Source organism: Xenopus laevis, chromosome 4L (assembly GCF_017654675.1).
Source record: "Xenopus laevis strain J_2021 chromosome 4L, Xenopus_laevis_v10.1, whole genome shotgun sequence".
Taxonomy (NCBI): domain Eukaryota; kingdom Metazoa; phylum Chordata; class Amphibia; order Anura; family Pipidae; genus Xenopus; species Xenopus laevis.
This window is the reverse complement of record NC_054377.1, coordinates 68,244,591-68,258,894: the sequence shown is the minus strand read 5'-3', so window position 1 is coordinate 68,258,894 and position 14,304 is coordinate 68,244,591. Positions and strand designations below refer to the sequence as shown.

General features: G+C 35.5%; 1 protein-coding gene across 1 annotated transcript in view; it reads right to left on the bottom strand.

The window, feature by feature from the left end:
• Positions 1-3,019: 3,019 nt before the first annotated feature.
• vstm2b.L (V-set and transmembrane domain containing 2B L homeolog) overlaps positions 3,020-14,304 on the bottom strand; it is a 62,013-nt gene continuing 50,728 nt past the window's right edge. The window contains exon 5 of the mRNA XM_018258058.2: positions 3,020-3,739. Coding sequence (XP_018113547.1) covers positions 3,651-3,739 — 89 coding nt within the window. The 3' untranslated portion in view covers positions 3,020-3,650. The remainder of the gene's footprint in view (positions 3,740-14,304) is intronic.

Genomic DNA, 14,304 nt, shown 5'->3' with positions numbered 1-14,304 from the left:
TTTAAACATTTGAATTTCGCCCCAAGTTTCACGAAAAGTTGCCTTAGGGTGGCACAGGGGCTTGAAACACCCCTGAATTTCACAGTAATGAAAATGTTGCTGTAGTCTTTGCAATAACATTTTTCTTGTTACATTGGCATCTGCAATTTGATGTTGGAATTAGTACTATTTGTATAGATTGCTATCTGGTTTAGGCTGCTAAAATGAACCTACTTAATCTTAAAGAAAAAACAGTAACCAATAGCTTGTCACTTGAATAAGGCTCTATACCCCACTGCAATAAAGGGTCCCATGTGACAATGGGGGTTATTTATAAACAGGGGGCAAATTAACTTCTGGGCAGTAACCCATAGCAACCAATCAGTGATTAGCTTTTTTTCAGCCAGCTGCAGGTTGAGCACTGAAAGAACTTTTCTGGTTGCTATGGGTTCTGCCCAGGTGCAAATTTGCCCACTGTTTATAAATGAGCCCCAGTGTGTACTAATTGCACTTCACACAGACTTCCCATGAATCATCTCGCTTCACTGATTTGATACATATATCGTTAAAAGAAGAAAATGAAAACCCACTCATTTTCAACTGATTATTAAGATAACAGACAAAGTCACGCTAATGGCATCAATTTTATTTGTTGAGAGACAAATGAGTCTAAAAAGTTCATTACTAATTTCAGCACTAATTGCAGCATATATTCTGAGTTGGTGTTTCGTCCTAAAAAATACTAGCTAATTTAGAAATGGCATTGAAGTTCCTAAACCAAAATCCTTACTGGTTTTTGAAGCATACTACATATGTACAATTATTGTACTGCTAATTACAACAATAACATACATAAATTACTTTATTTATACCTAGTAATGATGGGAATTTTAATGAATTCGTATATAATGAAGGTATCCTGAAAAACAGCTAATTTTAGATAATCACATTTAAAGAGATACTGTTGTCAGGAAACAAATTTTTTGATTTGCCTTAAAAAAATATATAATATTGTGTAGAGCAATTTAGAGAAAAAAAATAAATTTTACTACTGAAAAATGTATTGTCACTTTTTGTGCTTCAATGGAGAATCTATTTCCTGATACTCCTATGATTTCTGGCAAACTATGGAACTATTTTGTAGCGTACAATAGGTAAAGCACCTGTACTGATATTCACCACCCGTGTACTATAGGCACAGAATTTTCTTTTCTTTAAGTCAGTGTCAGGTGGAGAATTTTGGCTGGTGCCGTTTTCCACCTGATGGCAGTGTCATTTAGAATACCTCATTTGACTTTAGCCTTAATATAACAGAAAATAAGGCAATACTATAAAAGCTAGTGTAAAAAAAAAATATGTTTGAATGGGATACATTTGTGAGGACAGTATCCCTCGTATATTTATGACACAGGCATAAAACATATTTTCTGCCTCATTTCACCTACCACACAGCTTTGTGAGAATGGGTGATATTAAAATAAATAATAACTTTTCACTTTTGGAGGAAAAAAAGCAGAAAGGATTTTACTGAAAAAGGCATTTTTTTTGCACAAATTGCCATCAATAAACCTATTACAAAAACCATGTAATTTCTTTTATAGAGGAACTATTGCAAAAATGAAAATATAATATAAGCTTCATTATACTGAAATAAGAAACTTCTTAAACATAATAATTTACAATTTTGACCCATTTCTGAAATAAAGTTACTCTTCCCTATCTTTCTCTCAGCATCTGTCTCTCTGCATTCTTTATGCAGGATTCGGAAGTCTGTTTTCAATTGTTAGTTAGATCATATGGTCTCTAACAAATAAAGTGACTTTGGCGCAAATCCTTCACCTTCTGTTGATTTTAAAAGATTGAGCACTAAAACTAGGCAAATGGAGCCACCCCAAAAGACTGTATTAGATATGTCAGTCAAAATCAGACTCCTAACTCCTGCATGAAGACGGAGAAGGTAGCAGTGAACAGTAACATTATTTCCGAAAAGGGTCAGAATCTTTAAGTGATTATATTTAGAAAATGTCTTATTTTAGTATGATGAAACATATTAAAATTGTATTTTCTTGATAGTTCACCTTTAAAAATGAATAGCTTTGTGGTATAGTTTGTTGAAATATAGAAACACCCTGCCAATTTCATCCCATTTAAGTATTTCTCCGGGTGCTGATAAGCTAGCACTAGCACTAGTGATCTCTATTAAACACTGTTCTGCATTGCACATATGATTTTACAGCCTATAATGCAGGCATTCACACTTACAATTTTTCCTTTATAGCACAAACCCATTGGCACTTGTATACCTCAGTGTTATATTGAAAATATGTTTGCAGCATTCATAAACCTGCCCAGTTCCCAGTGTAAAAATCTGAAAATGTAAAAAGCATACGAATCAGGACAAAGAAGATGTAAAAAACAACTTTTAGCCTTTTTGAGGTATGATAGCATATGCTCAGCATGTTCGTTTTACCTTCTAATAGACCATCCACAATTGAAATAAAGAGAACTTGCAATGTAAATGAGAGATGTTTAAGTATGTCTGTGCACATGGAATTCAGGGTATACTTTGTTTACAATATACGTGAAGACAGGGACGGATTTACGTAGCTAGCACCCCTAGGACCGCTGACATTTGTCGCCCCATCCCCTTCCTTTTACTCTCGCAAATTTTCATCATAGGGACTGGAGCAATGGGGATTGGCACGAAGGAAATGTAAAAAACTATTGTATATCCTGGCCATCCCCAGTGTGAGTTTGGTTGGGCAGCATGCCGCCTCCTAAAGTCCTGCCACCCTAGGCCCGGGCCTTGCTGGCCTTTCCACAAATCCGGACCTGAGTGAAGAGGATTGTGCAGGGTCTGACGAACTAAGATATAATTGTATGTCTGCCATAAACATTTCTTACATGATAATCCCTTCTTGGGTATAATAAACAACCCAGTAATGATTGCAGTAGAAGTGCAAAGAAAAAAAAAACATGAAGAGTCACCAGCGTGACTTATTTCTGCCCATAATTTGCTATTAAAAAACAGGTAATGAAGTCTTATTTCAAAATTCATTTTATTCAACTGTTTTTCAGCATTATACAATACAGTTTTATAAACAAATTGTCTTACCTTGTTTCCAATCTTTATTGAAAAATAAATATTATTGATGTGATTAACACTGATGGTAACGTGTGCCTTGGAATTAAAAAAAAAAAACAAAAACTGGAAAGAAATAATTTAATAAAAAAATAACAGGAAGAAGTAACCCAAAACATTTAAACACATTCTACTTAAAAATATTACCTTCCTTAGAAGGTCTTTAAACGCAAAAAATTTACATATTTTCGTAAAAATAACTGCTCAACAGTTCGTGCAAAAAGAATAACAAGGAAATTTGAAAGGAAAGAAATGCCTGATAAATTACATTTTAGAGATCATAAATGCCATGCACATAGCAAGGCTTTAACCAGACTTTTTGGAAACTAGATGCATTTATTTTGGGTTGTTTCATTTTTGTGTAAGTTCTCCAAAAATATTTTTTTTTGTAATTCTTCACCATGAAGTGTTTGCCATGCTTCTTTCAGTCTTTTCCAGTCCGTCTTTATATTTGCAGCTGTCATTAAGGGGTTTTTATAGGATCCTACAGTTGTTTGGTTGATTCAGGAATGACTCAACAAGTGGTCCATCAGTGGTTCAATAGTAAATATACAAGCTGATGAAATATCAACAAGAACATGTAAAGGGCTGGGTCATTGGCAAAAATGGGACCTGTTCCTGAAAAATACAAAAATACAATTTATTAGTTATGATTTTGAGCAAGTGTATTCTGTTTTTCATTAATCTTGAGTATAGTCACATGCTTTTCTTACACCAGTATTCAAGTGCTACTACTGTTGCTGAACTATAGAATAAACCATATATTGCTATGTCTTCCCTCTTACTCATTATGAAGAGCAAATCAAATGATAGTGAACGTGTGAAATTAGGGTCTACCTATAAATGTCTTAAGTGTGCTATGCATCCAGCTTCCTAAAACATTTCAAATGATAACAAGCATAGCAAACAGTGATATTAGGATTTCCACAATAAAATTTTTTGGATTGTTTAATTAGTTGCTGTTCTCTTAAAAATTGCTTAGCATAACTAAGGGTTTTACAGCATCTGCCACATTGTCAAGGACTGTTTTAGGCCAAATGATGGAGCCAGTCTTAAACTGGGGTAAGGCATTTAGCTTAAAAGTAACACTGACACTTGAAATCAGTATGCATCATTATGCACCCCTTTATTAGTCAATATGTTAACCATTTGCCAGATACTTACTTCCAAGGCCAGTTATCAGGGACATAATACACAAACCAACAAAGCACAGACACATTCCTATCATATTTATGGCAGTGTTGATTTATAGCCATAAATCTAACCAACAAGGCTCCGCAAAATGCTTCTATCATACTCTGTAGATGAAATTTATTTTGTTTGCACAGCTTAGGCAATGTTTATGTTCTGTGAGGAGCGCATAGCTTGTTTTAATTCTTCTTTTTGTTCTTATAAATGCCATATATCACCCTGAATGCATACCTAATCACATTATACTCCATTCTATGACTGACAGTTACTCCAGTGGAGTAAAGAGCATATATAACATCAGACATTTTAGTATACGTTCCTTTCAAATCAATCCATTAGTCCAAGGAGCATTGCATTCTCTAATTGTATTTTAACAACTTTTAACAGATTATAACACATCAAATTTTGCATACCAGTTTGGTTGTTACTTAGTTTTTTACATTTGTTTGGCTATTCTGATATATGTTGTGTACAGCATTAATATATAGTACACTTATGTTATTATGGCAAGGTCAGCAAACATGGGCAGCTGAGAAAGGGCAACAGGGGGCAATGAGAGACAGATTGGGGCAGCAGGAAGAAGTATCATGGGGTGTAGGTTTGCTGTGCATATAAATCAAGGACAGAAATAAGGGTACCAATGGAGGGTAGCGAGTGTAACTGGTAAAATGCAGTGACATTTTAAAAATAGAAAGGTGAAAAGTAACAGGGTTAAGGTTCTAGAATGTTTATTATGATAGAGGTTTTCTAGTAAAATACTGTATGGTTCCTTAGTATGCAAAGCTGTGTGTGTTATCCTTATCCACCAATGCTATTCACTGCACAGATAAATATAAACGAATCCCTGAAATGTCAGTGTCTGCAAAATTGAGTTCCTTTAAAATCAGTGTATAACCATAAGCAAACATAAAAGGCAAAAGACACACTTAGGCAGTTCTTCACCATTTGCAACTGTAAACCAGTAAGTAAATAGTTTTACAATTCTGACCTGAGAAAGGTTATTTATTCTGAGTTTTCCCTTATCCCTTCTTTTTGACATAAAATGAATATGATACAGCTGTTTGAAATAAGACTAGGATCTTGCAATTAGAAAACCAGACAGGTACCTAGGCATAGTATAGCAGAACTTCTTGTATGTTTAAAGGTATATAAAGAGACATGAAGAAGAAGGAAGAGACATGGCAGCATGTTTATCAAAAGGTAAAACAGAGCTTACAGAGAAATTCTGCTGATCTCTATTCATTAGTATGGAATTTTTAGGGACATTTATACAAAGGGAGAAAATGGGAGTTTGCTCTTTGATAAACATGCCATCAAAACCCTAATGCAAATGAATACAGAGTAATGGAATCTCCCTGTGGTGAGCTCCATTTTACATTTTGCTAAATATGCTCCACTTGCTTCTAGTAATTAAAAGAAAACTGATAACATAGTGGTATACAAAAGATCTAGAGACATCTGATGCCAGCATAGTGATTCTGGTATGATTCTTCTTGTCTGCATAACTGAGTGCTGTTTTCTATGATTTAGAAATTCTTGTGAAGTTGTTCAAAAATGGTGAATCACATAAAGACTATTTGTGGAAATACATGGAGTCAAATATTGCATCCAATTAAAATGCAAATATTTCAAATATTACATCAATATTTCAAATATAGGTTATATAGGTTATAATAACAATACATCCATGCCCCCACATATAAGAGCCTGTTTGTGATATTCAATGTGCTGTGCTATGGCGTTCTGGAGACAGATATGGCTGTACGCTATCAAAATGGTATCAGGTGGTTCTTGCCCTAAAGGTTTGCCACTGGTCTGCTAAATGTTCTCTGGTTTGAGGGGATTACAATAAATATCTTTATCAGTGCTAAATCAATGACAATAGCGAGAAATTCTCTGCTCATTGGCGCGACATGAGTAAAGTGTGCACTACAATGAAAATCAGAAACACTGCAGCTCAGCTGTGGTGTAACACATTCTACTGATGAGCTCTTGTGGGAGTTGGTTATGGGTAGCAGGTATGAAACAATCCTGGTACTTCAAAGGAAAAGATACAGCAGTCGCATTATGCAGAATACCATCCACTCACTTATGCAATATCGAACACCAGTCATAACTGAAACAGAGCGGGTCCCCACCTCCAAACAGCACCACCAAAGGAAGCCTTAATGTTTCGCTACATAATACAGCTTTGTAAAGCGGGCTCTTGAGCCCCCCAGTTCTGGGCTCTGCTTACTCTATAGTTATGCCAGTTGCAGGTCCGGACTGAGAATTAAAATAGGCCCTGGCATTTCAGGTACACAGAGGCCCAATCAGCCCACATAGAGGCCCAAACAGCTCCCACCAGCCCACCAAATACTGACTTTCTATGGCACCTTATAGCAGCCCCTCTGGCATTTGCCAGAACCCACAGATTGCCAGTCCGGGCCTGGCCAGTTGTACAGACACAGTCAACTAGCCATATTCACAAAAGTGCTGGAATTATGGAGGGATGAGCAGAGAGATTCCCTCTCTCCACTTCTTTATTTCTGTGAAATAATATCCCCTCAGGGAATGCAAGCGGTTTAAATCCCAGACCTGTTTTTATTGTAATACCGCAGCTTTATTTTGCTCCTCCCTACTTCTGCATGCTAATAAACTGTAGAGGTTAAAATGCACAAGGTAAAAGACCATATGGAAGATACAAGGAGAAAAAAGATTGTTGGGATAGAAGTAGAGAAGAGCTGGAGAAATGTTATATAGATGAAGAAGGTGCAAAATGGCTTTGCTTTAAAGTATGGGAAACCAGAAAGTGTTTTTTAGTAAGGCCTATTATAACAGTGTATGTGACTTATAATATTAGGTGGGGCCTGTGTTAGCACTCCGCGCCACACAGCATTCCTCCAATATTTTTATGTTTCTCCCTTAATGTTAAATCTTGGCAAAGCTTATTTATACAGCTCCATATAGTTAAGGTCTACTTAGAATTTTGCAATGTTTTCTGTTTACTGAAAAAAGGTCTGATGTGCCAGAAAAAAACACAGAAATCATTATTATTCACTCCTTGCCTTCCACATTGATCAATGGTAATCATGGTTGGAAGAAATTGGCACATTGAAAGCCTTATTTTCTAGAAGAACAGACGTAGCATAGAGGAAACAAGCTTCTTTAACAATGTAGGAAATGTATATGCTATTGGAGACTTAAAAATGCCTTAACAGCAATGTAATTCTGACTTCTCATTAATGAAATGTTTCGCAACATTTTCTTTGAAGTGAAAAGTGCCAGTTTCACCCATCTCTATTAGCCATCTGTGCAGCCTTGCCTTAAGTTTATTATAACAGACTGAAAGACAGTATCCAAATAAAACAAGATCCGTTATTTCTCTTAGTTCTTGATATGATAAAATTTACATACACAGTCCATTATGCTTTAATTTACCTATAATACAACATCACAATACCATTTCACTGCCACTTCTTTGCAGTCAATAGCAAACAGCTCAAATGAAAAAAAGACTGAACAAAAAGGAACAAAAAATCAAAGACTTTTTCCTTTTGAAAATGGCATATAATAAAGCATACTCATGAAAGTAATATTAGCAATTAACTAACAGTCTCTGAACAAAGAGCTTACATCAGCTGTAATTCAAAGAGCAATCTAGTTAGTGTGATGCCAATAGAATATTTTAAGGAGCACCTCTAATGATAAACAAGCTATTCTTTTTCTGGAGCAGACCTTGATGCTCACCTGGAGGGGGCTGCATTGTGGGCGCTCATTAATTTTTATTGTAGGTATAAAGCTTTTGAAAGGAAAAATAATGTTCGGAAAATTAAAATGCTAAATTTTACTACATATTTTATTGCTTTTTTTTACCACCAGTAAGGTTGCAAAGTGATAATAATGAATGCAAATAAAACCATACATTTTACTTACTATGTCAATATACACGAGACCAATAAGTAATGCTTGTGTTAAATGCATATCATATAAATAATATATATATCAATGCCATTGACTTGTACATGAAATGGGCAGGTTTTGGTGGCGAATATTTGAATTAGGACTGTTTCCATGGTCGAGGTGTGATTAATCTCACATTCAAATAGGGGGATTAAAGTTTAAATGTGTAAATTTTGACACCAAAAAAATAAAAAATTCAAATTCGAATTTACTATTTGACCCTACATAAATGTGCCCCTTGGGGAAGGAAGGGACATAGGGGTTGTAGTAAGAGTGAAAACAAATCATTTATTCATTACATGTATGGCATCCGTTATTTGCAAACCCATTATCCTGAAAGCTCTGAATTACTGAAAGGCCATCTCACATAGACTCCATTTTATCCAAATAATCATCCTTTTTCTCTGTAATAATAAAACAGTACCTTATACATGATCCAACCTAAGATATAATTAATCCTTTTTGGAGGCAGAACCTTTGGTTTATTTAACATTTACATGATTTTCTAGTAGACTTAAGGCATGAAGATCCAAATTACAGGATCCATACCTATACTACTTTTTATTAAAAAAATAAAGAATATATGTTATCTTAAAGTGTGCCACTGGAGGCTGTTGGGGCTGGTCCTGACCTTGTTATTATTGTTCTCGAATCTGTCTGTTTCCTGTATGTCTCCTCCCTGTTCTCCACCCACCTCCACCCACCTTGTTTCCCTCATGTGTGTCCCATTCCCCATCACCTTCCCTTTATAAACCTTTATTGAATGTATTCTGTTTGTTCCTGACCTGCCGACCTGAACCTTGTTACCTGTAAACCTTACATGCAGTTTACATTGATATAACTTAAAACACTATCTACGTACTTATGAAAATACAGTCGCTACCAAGATGACAGCTGATGCTGTAATATAGGAGCTTTAATAAGAGTAAAAGTAATTAATAAAAGAATTAATCGAGTTTTTACCAAAAAAAAAAATCAAAACGCTTGAACAAGTTTTCAAGCGAAACCCACTGAAAAAAGCCTGAACATTATGAAGGCTACAAACATCTCTATTGGTTAAAGGGACCCCTCTCTCTCTAGCTTCAGGGTATAATAAATATACATACATAATATAATTTGAGTTTTTCTTTAAAAAATCTGGGGGGTTTTTTACCCGAAAATTTGAGTTTTGACTGAAAAATACACTGAATTGATCCTATTGGACCCTTTTTTATGAATTCGGTCTTTCAGTAGTTTGGATTTTTTTTCGCTAGTTACTGCCTGAAAAGCAAACAAACAATTTTTGAGGTTTTAGAGGTATTTGTATATTTTTCAGATCATTCAGTATGATTTTCCATTCGTAAATTTTTATTCAGATCTTTTAATAAATTTCATGGCATTTGTGGTTTTAGAGAAAGTGAGTTTACAAGTGGTTTCAAAAACCTTTAATAAATAGGCCTCCATGCCTGGGAAATAATTACAACAAGGTTGGCAGTTTTACGAATGCTTGTAATTACATTACAATGATAACATCAATCAAGTCATTACAAGTAAGTTCTTCCTAAAGTTAACTTTAAGAATAATGTATGATATTCCTTTTTTTCTTTATCTTGTGGTTTTGATTCTTCCTTTAAAAGTTGCTGTGTGTATTATGATGAAAGTGAGTTTTTGCATTTCACTTTTTATCCTGAGGATCTCTAGTTTTTCTTAAAAAAACGCCTTCACTTTTATTTTTTCCACTGTTTATTTTTATAATTTTATTATTTATAATATAGATTTAGCATTACTTTGATTCATTTTTAAATAATTATACTGCAGCCAATATTCTTGGTGAAATGTAATTGCTGCAATAGTTCTTGACAGTAATAAAACCAGACCTCTCAGCATGCTTATCATATCTTTATAGGTAAGGAATTCTTACAGCATATTGTCTCCATAGACTTCACTAGGCCACAGTGTGACCAGAAATAAACCCATAGCAGAAGAGAGACCTAAATGCTATTTTCGCAGTCTTAAGTTACTGCCTAGGTAAACCTTCCTTCTTTGAATTCGTTTTTTTCCCCTAAAATATGTCAAAGAAACAATATAACTTAGAGAACCTAAATTAAAAAAGTATGCAACCCTTTAATGTCTTGTCAGCTCAGCAAAATCCTAGCAACTTAGCCTCAGCATTGATCGGCTTTCTATTTGCTTGGTTCGACTGGAGAGTATTTTACAGTACAGTTTGTAGAGAGGCAGAACAGTACGGAGAGTTCATGCCAGTTAATGCCGACAGCAAACTCTCTGTCTACAGCAACAAAAATTGAACTTCCTATTTAAACAAATATATTATGTTTAAATAATTTGCATTATTTGGTACATATGAAACAAATTAGTTCAACATGATTTACTGAAATAGCAATAGTAAAATATATCATGCTAAAAATAAACAGCTAAAAAGTTAGTAACAAAGTCTTGCAAATTACATCCAGTGCTTTGTGCAGACTCCACCCACATTTCTTATATGTTTACACTTATGGGAGGCTCCTGTATACACCTACACCTACATGTATCAGATTTTGGTTTACACCATCTCCATTAATATTTATTAGGATGAAACAAACAAAATAACCACTTGTAGGATAAACTGAGGTATGGAACTTCATTGTGATTTACCCGCCAATAGAGTACCCTGGTTTTAGATGTTATCGATATTTTTGTTTTGCTGTATTTATTACATATGCAATTTATTCATTTGTTTGTGTTTCTGTATGCTCCCTACCAGAAAATCACTCCATCTAGTATTGTTTCACTGCTCACCTGGGGGCAAATTTACTAAAGGGCGAAGTGACTAACTCTGGCGAGAATTCGCCAGGGTGACATCAGTTTGCAACTGCTGATTTACTAACGGTCGCTACATAAAACTATAATTTGGAAGGCACACACCCAAAAAAAATTATATATATTATTAATACTGAGGTGCTAATCCCATTAAACCTCCTAGTACAATTATCAAAAATCAAAATATAAGGATTGCACACTCATATTATATAAAAGTCAATATATAAAAGTCAAATGTAAAAAAACACTTTTTGATACAGAGGATCCTGGGTATGTATGACTGTCTCTTAACAGTAATCAGATATATTGACTTTAAAAATTCAATGTATCCTAATGTGTATAATCTTTTTTAGGCATACTACCCTACAACAATCACAAGAAGATGGCTGATTAAAGTGGCCAGTGTATATAACACAAGATGCATTACGACATAAATTTGATGTTTTAAAACTTTTCCTTTGTTCCTTTGATTATTTTCCCCTAATTGTTTTTCTTTCTCTTTTTTTATTTTTTTCTTCTGTTTTTTTTCTTCTTTTTTTCATTTTATTTTATTATTTTTTCAGTTTTTCTAGGAAGAAATCTAGCCTTGAAATAGTCTATACGAATAAATGCTATACATAGAAAGTGGAATGCATTTGCGCTCCAGCCATAGAAGAGAGAAGTTTTGCGCATTCTGGACTATGGTGCCTGTACACTATGTAGAGAGGAAGTGCGTGTTTGAAACACATTTGCATTCCAGCCAAGAGACATGCACTTCTGCTTCCTCCTTTGACAGAGAGATGGGCGGAGGTGACGTCAGACGACATAACCCATGCGAGGGAAATGTTTAAGGCTTTCTAAAGATATTTAGGGGCAAATTCACTAACATTCGTAGTTTCGCCAGGCGCAACTTCGTCACACTTCGCCACACGCAAATTCACTAAAATCCAAAGTTGCGCACAGGGGTAGCGTAAGGTTGCGAAGTTGCGCTAGCGTTGATTCGCTAAGTAAAGTGAAGTTACGCTAGCGAAGGCTAATTTGCATAGGGCGCCAAACTCAAATTTCAATGGAGGAATATGTATCAGCACTACAAATGCCTAGAAAACCTTCAATTCATCAAATAAAAATTTTATTCTGCCCTACACATGTGCCCACTGTCTAGGTAAGTTGCCATGAGTCAGGAAATGTAGGGGGGAAGGAGGGGAGCCCCAAAAAATTTTTCGATCTTTTTCAGCCTATCACCCATAATTTAGAAAACACGCCAGCGTTTTTTGGGACTTAGAAAAATTTTTGACTTTTTTTGATACAATCCCTATCTACTCTATTGCCCTTCGCCAGGTCTGAGGTGGCGAAGGAAGTCTAGCGTAAAAGGTAGCGTTCAGTACACTGCGCGCATTAGTGAATTTGCGTAGTTACGTCGCTAGCGAAAATTCGCCAGGCGTAAGGGTGCGAAGTAACACTAGCGAAACTACGCCAGCATTCGTTAGTGAATTTGCACAGTAACGAAAATGCCAAACGCTAGCGAATTAACGCTAGCGTTCGGCGCTTCGGCGCTTAGTGAATTTGCCCCTTAAACTCTCAGACTGCAAACACTCGTTCTGCCTTTTAACTATTGTTTGTAATATAGGGTTTCTGCCCCTGATGAAGACCACTGCAGTGGTCGAAACGCGTAGGGCCAATTTTTGGGCCAAATCACTAAGATGTAAGTGTTTTTTGATACAATAAAATTTGACTTTTATATAAATGAGTGTGTAATCCTAATATTTCGATTTTTTACTAACGGTCGCTGGCGTAATTTTGTTAGCGAAGGAGATAGAATCTAGCCGTACTTCACTCCATAACGTCTGGTGAATTCGTGCTCTGGCAAATGGACGTAACTACGCAGATTCACCAAGATGAAGATTTTACTGAACGTTACCTCTTGCACCAGACTTGCCTTCGCCACCTGAGACCAGGCAAAGTGCAATAGAGTAAATAGGAGTTCCTCAAAAAATAGTTGAAAATGTTTCTAAGCCCGAAAAAACGCTAGCGTCTTTTCCTTTTTCAGTGTTATAGGCTGAAAAATAGCGTAAATTTTTTTGGGGTAACCGGCTTCCCCCTACATTTCCTAACATATGGCACATAAACTATACACTGGGCTCATGTGTAGGGCAATATAACAACTTTATTTTATTTTATAAAGGTTTCCCGGCCTTGTGTCGTGTAATGTATTTGCTGCAACATATACGTCCATTGTACTTTAACTTCCTGCCGTATGCAAATTTGCCAATGCTAGTGCAACTTCACTTTGTTTGGCGCAGCGGATTTTAGTGAATCAGTTTTCCTGGCGAATCTACGCCTGGCAAGTGTTGCAATGTGAGCGAAGCTGTCGCTGGCAAATTTTCGGAGGTTAGTGAATTTGCCCCCTGAACTTTAGTTCAAATTAATTGTAGGTAATACAGTCAGCAATGTTAAATCACAAAGGTTCCATTGAACTTATTCAGGTAGTGCAAGTGTGATCCAGTCACAGTTGTTGAATGGTATAAACCTCTGTAATTTTCAACTAGCACCTACCTGATTAAGCTCAATCAAACCATTATCATTGGATGTTGGTATTTTACCTCTAAGGGTGTAAAATGACAGGGTATTTCTCACCGCTCACTTGAACCGACAAATTTTCCAAGATGGTTATTTCATTATTATGTTCTTTGTAAATGATTTCTTCTCAAAGGCCCTGACATTCTCACTGAATCACAGCAAAGTGTGCTTATATCAATCACAGCTACAGCATCTTGTCAACCAGACATGTGAAAGGTAAAAGCCAGGTTCTTAATAACCTTACCCCAACTATTCATCTTAAAGGCAATCCGATTGTTTTTGCTAATAATCTCTTTTGAAACAAAAGATCTGCTATTGTGATGAAACATTATTCATTAAAATGAAATTGCAATTGATAAATAGGTTTATAGTATCATACCATGTTATCTACAAAGTGAAATGTTGTGTATAAATGGTGTATACCTCCCTGAAGTTATGTTCTATCTACAGATCTTTGGTGCTTCTTCCCTTTTAGATCTCCCCTTTTAAGTCTTGTGTCTCCTACTTTATAAAATACTCCCTTGAGAATTCTCCTTACTGATGAATTGCTTAGAAATAATCATATCCACTTGAAGGTGCCTTTTTTCTAATGAAAACAAACCTAATTTGGCAGGAGTTATTTCATTCACAAATGCCTTAATTAATTTAGTTGTCTTCTTTAAACTCCTTCAAGATTATCAATGTTTAAATGTTCA